This window comes from Diabrotica virgifera, chromosome 8 (assembly GCF_917563875.1).
Source record: "Diabrotica virgifera virgifera chromosome 8, PGI_DIABVI_V3a".
Classification (NCBI taxonomy): Eukaryota; Metazoa; Arthropoda; class Insecta; order Coleoptera; family Chrysomelidae; genus Diabrotica; species Diabrotica virgifera.
This window is the reverse complement of record NC_065450.1, coordinates 137,617,449-137,630,220: the sequence shown is the minus strand read 5'-3', so window position 1 is coordinate 137,630,220 and position 12,772 is coordinate 137,617,449. Positions and strand designations below refer to the sequence as shown.

Below are 12,772 nucleotides of genomic sequence, written 5' to 3'. Positions count from 1 at the left end.
CAGGTAAGGGTGAGTTCTATACGATTTTGGTACAAACACGTCTATAGAAAAATTATTCCGGGTTAAATTTACTATCAAAATATCACCTCTCTAGAGTAAAAAATATTTTTTTTTCAAAAAAAAAATAATAAAAAAACAAGCAAAAAAAACCCAAAAGAAATGCAATTTTGTTTTTTCCCCATAACTTTTTTCCACGGGGATATGGGTGCACCTATTGCTTCATAAAAAAAATATCCATCCTTCCTCTTTAAAATGACGTATGGTAGAAGTCGCTAAAATTTATTGTTTTCGAAATATGATTTTTCAAATTTCGCCGTTCATATGGTTTTTGGGCCATTTTTCTCATCTTTTCGAAAACATTGTTCTGTAACTTTTTTTACACATTTCTATATTTTATTTTTTAAATTTCTCATTATAACTTTTTTCCTGTACATTTAAGTATATACATTATACAACAAAAAAATAGAATATTTTATTTACTCTAAAATAGTGTATGGTAAAAAATTATAGGACTATTTTTAAACAAGATATCCGTAGGATATCCAAGGGTATCCGGAAGTTGAGAAAAATTTTGAAATTTTTTATTTTTTCAATTAGAAGAAACAAATTGCATATTATAACATAATTTTTAATTCCAAACTATATATATATATATATATATATATATATATATATATATATATATATATATATATATATATATATATATACTGATAAATGACACGTAACGGAGCCCGAAGACAAACGGGCAGTTTCAGAGCCCTGCACTTCCTATTGGTTACGGCGTGTATACTTTGTACCTATCGCCTTAAAATCACTTAAAACCTATAGAGGGGAAAGCAGAGGGGTAAAGTTTTTTCCGTAGAATTGTCGTTAGAAACGAATTTCACCTTTTGAAGCCCAAAAGATATTACTTGAACCTTTAGAAGCCCACTGTTTAAAAATCTATATACTATTGCAACGTTTTAAAGCCTAGCGGTGTTGCCAGGTTACTGATACTATTAATAGTACATCTATTTTTAGACTCAAGGTTATATTTGAATATTGTCCATTATTATTATCAGTGTTATAGGAGAAGAACCGGGCTTCTCACAGTTGCATTCGTGTTGTTTGCTTTTATATGGTAGTATTACTACTTTGATATTGGGAATAAAGTAAGTATTATTTTACTATTTATTTTAAACGATTTTTTCAGTTTAATATGGACTGAATCGTATTATCAGGCCCGGACTGGGCCGCCGGCCCACCGGCCCGCGGGCCGGTGCGCCTTTTGCCTTGGTTAGTATCTATATCCATTAAAAAAATTAAACGCCGAAAAAAAATTTTTTTTTAACCTTTACACAAAAATGATGCAGCAGCTATCATTCCCCTAAAAAATGTTTTTACTTGCTTCTGATTTCGCCGTTTGGCACCGAAGGCGCGCCATAAACCTACATAATAAAGCCAGTGGGTACAACAAAATACCAGATATCAGATAATCAAATAGCTTAGATACGATACGCGGCGCCCTCTAAGACCATTTTTACTATTCGGGCGCCTTTCGTAGGTTCAATATCCTCTGTTTCTATTGTAATAAATATCTTAGATGCGACGCGCGGCGCCCTCGAAGACTATGTTTGTGATTCGGGCGCCTTTCGTGGGTATCAATTTCCGCCGTTTCTACTATAAAAATAGCTTAGATGCAACGAGCGGCGCCCTCGAAGACCATTTTTACGATTGGTGCACCTTTCGTGGGTATCAATTTCCACTGTTGATCAAATAACGGATATTTATACCTATGGAAGGCGCCCGAATCGAAAAATGATCTTCGAGGGCGCTGCGCGTCACATATAAGCTATTTGATTATCTGATACCTGATACAAAGAGTGTTGCATCCCACAATTGGACTAAAATATACAGGTGTGGTTTTCAGTGCTCCAAAACTACATTATACATGAAGGATTGTTGTGTCCCAAACTCGTAAATAATGAAGCCAGTGGGTACAATAAAATACAACTTGTATCAGAATCAGGTATCAGATAATCAAATAGCTTAGATGCGACGCGCAGCGCCCTCAAATACCATTTTACGATGCAGACGTCTTTCGTAGGGTCAATATCCGCTGTTTCTAAATATTATAATAAGTAGCTTAGATGCGACGCCCTCGAAGACTATTTTTTTGATTCGGGCGTCTTTCGTGGGTATCAATTTCCGCTGTTTCTATTATAAAAAATAGCTTAGATGCAACGAGCGGCGCCCTCGAAGACCATTTTTTCGATTGGGGCACCTTTCGTGGGTACCAATTTCCTCTGTTTATCAAATAACGGATATTTATACGCGAAAGCACTACGTGTCGCATCTAAGCTATTTGGTTATCTGATACCTGATCTCTCGATCAACTCCTTCACATCCTCGCATACAGGACCAATCAAGCCAAGAGCATCAACAAAAGCTTCCTGATTTGAATTTTTTTTTAGATCGCTATCTTCATCTTTCCCTTCCTTCCTTTTGCTTGTTAGTTCAAAACTCGCATACATACTTATGGAAGCTAAGCGATTGTTCTTCCAAACCACTCCAGCTTATGACACTGTTTAGAAGTGATGTTGAAACCAGCGAGAGGTCCAGAAAGGGTTCATTATTACTTCTTACGAACGTAGGTGGCTTACCGTCATTTAGCACGGTAAGCGCCATGGCGTGGATCCATTCTAATAGGTATTCCCCTCTCGAAGCGGGACGTTTGGTGAAACATAACAATTGTGCGCCAGCCGGTCTAAAACTTATGCCTTAACATACCTATTAACATTCTTAACAGAGTGTCTGGTGATTCCAATACCTTTTGTTCCCTTTACTACAATGAACACCTTATCATCTCATTCATAGCTTGTTCCAGCTGCACCATCACTGGTGAGTCGCTCCATTATCCCTTCGTTTTGTTGTTTCCCTTTTTCCTGCATGATTAAATACTTATCCATATAGTTTCCACGAGTAGTGGCGAATTATACTGTCTGTCGAGGTAGTGCGCCCTTGCCAACGATAAGGCTTGAATTACAAAGTAGTTTCACCAATTCTCCGAGAGCTCCGTTTGCGACCGTCTGATGTTAGGCCATTCAGCCGTGTGTGGTTGCGGATTTTTTATCGAGGTTTACTCTTATGCTATATAGACCAATCAAGTTAGTAAAAAATAAGCCGTTTTTCGACATAATTGAAAAGACGAGGTTTGACAGTTGAAATGTGTAGTATGAGATATTACAAAAAGGCTACCATCTTGGGATTCATCAATTTTTTAGTGGAACAATTTTTAAATAAACAATCAAAACGTCAAACTTAGTTTTTTGCTCATAACTTAAAAACTTGTTTATTTAGAAATTTGACGTCCACAGGTAACTTTTTCAGAAAAAAAAGATACATCGAATGAGATACACCAAATTAAAATCGGTTAATAAACAAAAAAGTTATTGCAAAACGGACGACAAAATCACTGTTTTTGAATATTGTTAATAACAATTTTAATGTTTATTAGAATATGTTTAAATATACCTAAACTTGAGGGCATTATGGTGTTTGAATGGTGTGCAAAAAATGGTCCAGATCTGTTAAATAGTTTTTGCAAAATTTAATTTGTTTATAAAATTTTTTGAAAAACGAGCTAAGTTCTGAGGCTGGTCCAGTTAATATGGCTGAATGTATCTCAATAATCAGGGACTCATTTCCTTCGTTAAGATGTATACTAATATCCTATGAAAAAAAAAGTAAAAAAAATTACATGTACGTACACAAAATTATTTGTTAATAAATAGCAGTTTTTAAGCTTATAAACAATTACAATAATTTCGTAGAAATTAGATCAAATTAAATGGCAATAAAAAATACTGAAAGCTGGTTAAAATACACAACTTCTAAAAAAAATTTTTAGGTTCTACGACCCTTGGGGTCTGAGATAGCCCCTTTTTTTTTGAAAAAATCACTGTTACGTTAATTAACAACACTAAGATCTGAAATTAACCAATCTTTTATAAGAAAAGTCAAAGTTTTTATTTAACAAAGTTTTTTGCAAGAAAAAATGTTAAAAATTGTTTAAACAGTATTGTTATAAAGAAAGAGTATTTTGCGTTCCGACTAAAGTAAAAAAAAATGATGGGCGCAGCCGAATGAGAATAAATTCGCGGACTAGCATTCGCTAGCGCTAGACCGTTGCAGCCCATTTTTAACATTGACTGTATACCGGATTTGAAGCTTAATATTATATGTATTTATATATTTTGGTAGAAACTTGAATTTTATGAATATTATTATGTTGCACATTTATTTAATAAAATTATATTTTAAATAAATAAATTTAAAAAATAACAATAAAAAGGCCACAAAGTCAAAATATGCAACAGGAAAAAAGTTACGCAACCTTATAGACGAGTGGTACGTGGTACTCCCCCCAAAAAACGCTCATTTCTCGAGATATCAACCACGGTGTGGTGAATGGCTAATTTTGGTCTTACTTTATACTTTTTATGGTGCTGAAAACGAAAATGAGTTTTATTTTGAATTTTAGATGGGGAAACATGGTCAAAATCGCAATTTTACCCTAAAAATAAAAAAAAATGAAATCACGTTTTTCTTAAAATTAAAAGTTACACCACTTTTTTTCTATAAAACATTTTGTTCTCTGTACTCTAGATTTTAACTTAAAATTAATTAAACAGCTAAATTTCAAATTTTGTTACTCAACTTTTGCGATTAAACTTTGCAATTCAAGAATCTGCACCCTTTACTTCAAACAATTTATAACTTTCTTTATGGCAAGACAGAAATATTGAAGCAGGTCCCATTGTCTTCAGAAAGGTGAGAAATATATACTATAAAAATATCAGAAAAAAATATTACAATGGAACAGAGTTGTAGCAAATTAAACTCAAAAAAACGTGATTTTTTTTATTTTTAGGGTAAAGTAGCGATTTTGATAATGATCCCCCACGTAAAATTCAAAACAACCCTAATTTTAGTTTTGAGCACCATCAAAAATAGAAAGTATGACCAAAATTAGTATCAGTATCTCGAGAAATAAGCTTTTTGGGGGTGTGCCGCTCGTCTATAAAGTCACATAACATTTTTCCTATTGCATATTTTAAATTAAATTTTTTTGGAAAACTTCTTCATAAATTATATTTTATTTCTTTGTTAATTAAAATTATAAACTAAAAAGTTTGTCACTCAACTCTTTTAAGTAAACATGAAACTAACGAAATCTGACGACAAAATGTTTAAAAATTAACAACTTCTCTTTTAACGTGTTGAGTCATTTTGGACAAATCTCATTGTTATCTAAATGCTTCAAAGATAACACAGTAAAATTTTCAAAAGGAAATATTTACAGCGACCAAAAATACAGTGAGTTAAAATTGAAAAATCATCAAAATTGATTTTTCGCATTTTTGCATAAAATTTGATTTTTGAACATGTTCCACTAATTCTAGAAAAAAATAACTCCATATTCGGATTCAGAGACCTCGAAAACATAAGGAATGACGAAAATTTGTCATTCACCTTAAAGTGGATTTTTGTGGTCGGGATAACGTAATTTTAATAGTTGCTGCCGCATGCCGGTCGCCAACCGCGCCCACTATTCAGTCAGTCGACTACGCCCGCTATTTTTTACTTTAGTCGGAACGCAAAATACTCTGTGTTTATAACACTCCTATTTAAACAATTTTTAACATTTTTTCTTACTAAAAACTTTGTTAAAAACTTTTACTTTTCTTATAAAAGATTGGTTAATTTCAGCTTTTAGTGTTGTTAATTAACGTAACAGTGATTTTTTCCAAAAAAGGGGCTATCTCAGACCCCAAGGATCGTAGGACCTAAAAATTTTTTTTGAAAGTTGTGTATTTTAACCAGCTTTCCGCATTTTTTTATTGCCATTTAATTTGATCTAACTTCTACGAAATTATTGTAATTGTTTATAAGCTTAAAAACTGCTATTTATTAACAAATAATTTTGTGTACGTATATGTAATTTTTTTTTACATTTTTTTTCATAAGCTGTTAGTATACATCTTAACGAAGGAAATGAGCCCCGGATTATTGAAATACATTCAGCCATATTAACTGGACCAGCCTCAGAAACTAGCTCGTTTTTAAAAAAATTTGATAAACAAATTCAATTTTACGAAAACTATTTAACAGATCTGGACCATTTTTTGCACACCATTCAAACACCATAGTCCCCTCAATTTTGGGTATATTAAAACGTATTTTAACAAACAATAAAATTGTTATTAACTATATTCAAAAACAGTGATTTTGTCATCCGTTTTGCAATAACTTTTTTGTTTATTAACCGATTTTTATTTAGCGTATCTCATTCGATGTATCTTTTTTTTTCTGAGAAAGTTACCTGTGGACGTCAAATTTCTAAATAAACAAGTTTTTAAGTTATGAGTAAAAAACTAAGTTTGACGTTTTGATTGTTTATTTAAAAAATGTTCCACTAAAAAATTGATGAATCCAAAGATAGTAGTCTTTTTGTAATATATCATACTACACATTTCAACTGTCAAACCTCGTATTTTCCGTTATGTCTAGTAAAAACCTAACTTGATTGGCCTAATATGGAATTTAGTAAAAAATTTGAAAAAATTCAAAAGGTGACTTCTATTGAACACAAATCATCATGATTTTTGTTAAATGTTTTTGAACCAATAGATTCTTTTGTATACCCCATTCCACGAATTTACGTCTGTTTTGGATTATCGCGACAACGAATATTTTACTGTGCAAAATATGAAGAACGAAAGTAAATTGCAAATTATATTGTTGTTTATTGGAGTAATTATTAGAGCAAAATACTTTCGTAGTTCTTATGGTGCACACTAAAATATTCGTTGTCGCGATAATCCAAAACAGACGTATATTCGTGGAATACACCATAGTAGCAAGTGAAAATAACTCACACTTTTCGAAAATTGTTTTGGAGTCTTCAGAGGGTATCAAAGAGTGTAGCAGAGTAAAACGGATACTGGGAAACTGAAGCTATATTTTTGTGGAATCTTAATATAATTTACTATTCTCAATAAAAATAGTAAATTATTTTATGGGTTTAAATTAAATTTAGTAATATTGATTTATTTTACATGCATTAGGATTTCAAAAAAGTTTGATGTCAAAGCTTAAGAGGGAGGTCTGGCGCCATTGTTTACATATTAGGTTGGCGCCTTTTTTAGAATTTGGGATGGCGCCTTTTTATGATTTGGGTTGGCGCCTTTTTTATGAGCCAGTCCGGCCCTGCGTATTATAACGAAGATAGATTATAGAGGCTCTCTATCAGATTATCAAACATTGCTTAGGAACTATTGCTCATCTACGGAAGATGATGAGAGAAGGTTAATAAAACTCTTATACAGTGTATTTACATAAGTTTTAGCATACAGGGGAAAATATTTTATTATAATAATTAAGAGAAAAAATCATTTTCCATCAAGATTTTATCAATATTATACTAGTTTTGCCTGTGAATGTGATTATTGCTGAAAGTAAAGTACATTTATTTTCGACAATATTAAAAATCATTATAAAGAAAAGGGGTTTAGAATTGAATATATTGTTTATTTACATAAAAAAAGTTAAAATAATTTTTATTTCTTTGTCGTTTACTTTGCGATAAACTTTTAAAATATAAGTTTGTACCTACCTACATTAATGTATAATAAATATGGGAATATTGTTTATGTTTGAAAAGGTAGAACTACAAGCAGCATTAACTACATAAGGAAGATAAAATTCACCTAATCATCATGGCCTATGAATGAATACTTTGGATGTTTTTCTCATTATATATTTGTTATAATCTGACCTTGACTCCAATTGATTGACTTGCTCTTTTCCAGAATAAATTAACCTCCATCAGTCATGAAAAAACGAACGGAAAAAATACTAAATCTGACGCGGCGTGACGAGAGTAATCTACTTTTTTTACCAGATTACGAGACAACAAAGGGTTTACAAACATATTATAAAAATAAAGCATTAACCCATCTAAGTTTGACAGCTGCTGCAAAAGGTGAGCTAAAAGATGTCTATGATTTTGAAGATCATGAAGAAAAAGATGTACAGCTAGTTAAGAGACACAATATTGAGAAATCCAATGAAGAAATAAATAAAAAAATAGTTGTATTGGAAGATCAACAAATAAGACCGCAACCAGACCACACCAGTGAGAAAATTTTAGAAGCGTACTCTCCTCTTAGACATGTACCTCGAAGACAAAGACCCAATAAAGAAATGGAGAAAAAAATAGTTATATTGGAAGATCTACAAATACTACCACCATCAGACATCACCAGTAAGGACATTTTAGGAGCGTACTCTCCTCTAAGAAATGTAACTCGAAGACAAAGAGAACCGTCAGAAGAATCTAAAGAAAACTATGATATTGATGAAATGGAAGAACCTTCTCGATCTTCTGGGAGTGAGTATCTACCTTCAAGCGATGATGAGGAAAATGAAGAATTTCCGCTTATACGTTATGAAAGAATTAGTAAAGCTGAAGGTAAAAGTACCAAAAAAACAAAAAAATATATAAGCAACAATTATTCTTACAAGTCTAATGAAATATCCACAACTACTACCTTGCTTGATCAAAATTTAAAACCAAAAGAAGAAAGCTTTGAATTAGAAACTACAAGTAAGCACGTAGACCCTTTTATAGTTAACTTCGGTAAATTTGTAGGACCCTCTCATGTTAAAGTTGAGTCACACTTCAGTCGTTCACAAGACAAAAAAACAACATGTCCGTATTGCTTGGACGATGTAACCCATTTTGCACGACACTTGATTAGAAGACATTGTGATCAAGGTGCTGTTAAGGAATTTTCGTCATTTCCTCAAAATTACCACAAAAGAAAATTATTGTTAGATGCTATTCGCCGTCAGGGAAATTTTGTTAGTTCCTTATCAACTAATAATATAAGACCTGTACGAAGACCCAAGGAAGCTGAAGATGTAGATACATCATTATTTGTTTCTTGCCCCGATTGCATGGGATTCTTTAGAAGAACGTATTTAAGAAGACATAGAAAGCAATGTCCTGCCAGATCTAAATGTAAAACTGTCAAACGTGAAAATCATTTATCTTTATCACAAGTATTCACTGTATGTTCAGGTGTACACGGTGATTTTCTTGCTTCTTTGCGTTTAAAAAAAGAAGTTTTTCCAATTATGCGAAGTGACGAGATTTCAAGAACTGCTATGAAAGATATGCTCATTTGCTCATATGCTGAAAGCTTGCTAAGAAAGCACAAGCGTGCTCAAATAAGAAATGTTATCTCAAATAAAATGAGAGAATTGGGACGACTTCTTATAAGTTTGAGAAATACAACTGGAATTCAACTACTATTTGATGCTTTGAAACCACAGTTTTTTGATAATATTGTCGGAGCTGTAAAAGTTATTAGCGGATATTGTGAAGAAACCAAAACCTTTCAAGCGAGCAGTTTGGCACTACACATGGGGACCACGCTTAAACAAGTTTGTGACATAGCTACAAAGAATATTATACAGAAAAGTCCTATTATAATCTGTACTACTGCCGAAGAAAGTCTTAAAGACATTAAGCGTTTAAAAAATCTTATTGAAAACCATTGGACATCTGAGATTTCAAGCCTTGCACTGAAAAATTTAAAGGAAAATAATTATGTTTCTCCAAAATTGTTGCCATTGACCCAAGATGTTATAAAATTCCAAACTTTTGTAATGAACGAAGCCCATGAAGCTTCAGATGCATTGAAGAAGAATATCCACATTAAGTTGAACTATCGAAAGCTGATCGAGTCTGTCTTAGCATTGACATTATTAATAAATAGAAAGCGCATTGGGGAAATTCAGTACCTAAAAACCGAGACTTATAATTCAACAGTCAGTGAAAACCAGCAAACCGAGTTTCTAGATTGTCTTTCAAAAACTGAACAAACTTTGTGCAAGAATTACAAAAGAGTAGTGACCGGTGGAAAAGGAAGCAGACCTGTTGCAATTTTATTTCCACCGGACCTTCAGAAATTCATTGAACTTCTTCTAAGTTTCCGAAGTATTTGTGTGACTCCGACAAATCCGTATTTATTTGGTAATCCTAACACAGAGCTGTGGTTGAGTGGCTATCATATTGTGAAAAAGCTGGCGACAAAAGCTGATGTTTCGGATACAACTCTGTTTACATCAACCCGTTTAAGAAAACAAATTGCCACATTATTGCAAGCAATCAATATTAAGGATGACGAAATGGAACAGTTTGCTACTTTCATGGGACACACCAAAAAAACACATGAATCGTATTATAGGTAATTATAAATTCAATTTTTTTATCATTTTTATCAACGACCATTTAAAAACTACATTCACTTGTGTTTTATCAAGTATAATGATGAACTTTATTTAGTCGTGAATAATGAATCATAATTCACAGGTCATAAATAAATGACAATTTGAGTTTATTTATATAAAAATACAACAACTTACATCTGAAGAAAAAATAAAAAACTTCTTACACCGTAGGGGATCGAACCTATATGTTTAGAATAGTATTTGGGGTTTAAAATCTTAATTTCATTGCTTTTGTTCCAATTAAACAAGTTACACCAAAATCAAGTAGTATCTATTACATTTTTGATTTAAAAAAATTCATGTGTAGTACAAAAACGTTTTCATTTTGCTTTATTTATTTAAAAACCGTGCTTATTACCTATTTTTTGTGGCACTGTCCATATTTCGCATACATTTTTAATGGGAAAGTTCTGTTTTCCAATCCTCTTTTAAAAAACAGAAACTAAAGGTCAGTCTACTTGGCTACATACTCAAATGTACGTACTTCTGATTAACTAGTTCTGTCTCGTAGGCTTCCTCAAGACTTGTATCAGACAGCAAAAGTTGCCAAATTACTTATCGCTGTTAATAGTGGACAAGTAGCAAAGTATAAAGGAAAATCCCTTGACGAAATAACTTTGTCAGACAATGAATCATTGCTGGATGAGACTGAAGCAGAAAAACCTTTATTTCATGGTAAGAAATTCATAATTATTTATTTTCTTTTAAGGTACCAGAATGAAGGAAACTTTTTTATGACAATAAAGTTTTTTGTAAAATCAACAACATAAATTCCAATACCGTAAAAGTGAATATTTTGTTTGAAAATTAATAGGTTAATGAAATCGTTTGTTATTTGCTGTCATTAGAACACGAAGTACTGCGCCAAATTCATTACTGTAATATTGATTCTTAACACAAACAATAGTGCAATGAAAATTTTTAAATTTCAGTTTATTTTCAAAATTCGCCCCGTTAAAAAAATATAGATGCTTAATTTTTCAGTTAATACGTTAACTAGTATCTACGAAATATGGAGGAATTTAAAACATGCTTTACTCACCACGTAACTTTAGCAAATCAGGTTGATATTTCATTAGGATTACTAGAAAAAATTAATATATGCAGGCATGAAGATTTAATATATATATTGTTTTTAGATCAAAATATTAATGAAAATGAAATAGAAGAGACGTGGGAACAGCAATTCGGAGAACAAGCAATGAAAAATGCGGTATTAGGTAATTATCTATTTTTCCTTATCCAGAACTAAGAATTTAAAGAACGTGGAATGAAAGATAAACTGTTATGTTTTAGATGAAAGGGAAAATAGTATAAAAAAAGGAAAGCGAGGAAAGTGGAATTCAGAGCAAAAAAATGTATTGAAAACAGCTTTCAAAGATCACATAAAAAACAAAAAAGCTCCGAGAAAAGAAGAAACCGAGTTGATAATGAAAAAACATAAAGATTTATTCAAGGATAAGACGTGGGCCACAGTGAAAGCTTTTGTTTATAACTGTTATAAAGGTTAAACAATTGCTAATTTACTTTAAATATTTTAGACTTGCACTGCGCTAGTATAAACGTTTAATTTTATTTCAATGTTTAATAATTATTTTAGTCATTCTCAGCATTAATTATAAATAAGATAAAATGTAAAATAGCTATTAACCAAATATTTAATGAAGTACTCGTATTTACTTTTGTACTTTTTTTTTTCTTGCAGCTGTTTGTATTTTCAGTTTAAATTTTTTTCCATAATTCGAAATATAATATTTTATTTATTATTTTGTATTATTTTCTGGTTTTTCAGACATTTTTTTTTAAATCTGTAATACCTGTTGCAGGAAATTTACTCAATGAAATCGAGTAAAGAAATATCTAACAATACATATAGGTATAGGGTGTTTTATTATAAAACAATGTATTTGTTTTATTTTATACTAAATACTGTATCAAATTTTGTTTTCAAGATGAAAAGAAGGAGAACTTTATATTTCACCAATACTGTCGATTTTTCCAAGGTGGGCATTACCCACTCGTGTCCCTGAGAAGCTACACCGATGTTTGTGTTCTTTATTGAATTAGGCACTCTGTATAGTATTTTTAAGATTGATTATCTTTATATATGTGTGTCGTTCTTACTTCTAACAATTGTGATTTACGCCCAATGGTATATATGTGAAAATAAATTTCACGCACGTTTTCAAGCCCAGCGGCGTTGTCAAATGTCGGGCTTCATAGCGATTTATTTAAATATAATAGTTCAAATGTATAAAACTTATACACGAAAGCGCCCCCTACCGCATGATTTTGGAAACTTTTTGTATAAGTGTATGTATAAGCTGTACGTTGTGAAGCCTTCGCAAAAATTTGTCCAGTTGGGTAAGAAAGTAAGGGGAATCCAATGGTTGTTAGATACTCGGGCGACGTTTCGAAACCCGCAGTC

General features: G+C 31.9%; 1 protein-coding gene across 1 annotated transcript; it reads left to right on the top strand.

The window, feature by feature from the left end:
* Positions 1-7,878: 7,878 nt before the first annotated feature.
* LOC126890272 (uncharacterized) lies at positions 7,879-12,044 on the top strand. The gene is made up of 4 exons (XM_050659129.1): positions 7,879-10,301; positions 10,856-11,019; positions 11,484-11,564; positions 11,641-12,044. The coding sequence occupies exons 1-4, from the start codon at positions 7,879-7,881 to the stop codon at positions 11,853-11,855; spliced, it is 2,883 nt and encodes a 960-aa protein (XP_050515086.1). The 3' UTR covers positions 11,856-12,044.
* Positions 12,045-12,772: the final 728 nt, after the last annotated feature.

Coding starts and splice junctions, on each gene's coding strand:
- LOC126890272 (XM_050659129.1), top strand. CDS start 7,879: ATGAAAAAACGAACGGAAAAAATACTAAATCTGACGCGGCGTGACGAG. Junction 10,302..10,855: donor ACACATGAATCGTATTATAG/GTAATTATAAAT, acceptor TCTGTCTCGTAG/GCTTCCTCAAGACTTGTATC. Junction 11,020..11,483: donor AGAAAAACCTTTATTTCATG/GTAAGAAATTCA, acceptor TATTGTTTTTAG/ATCAAAATATTAATGAAAAT.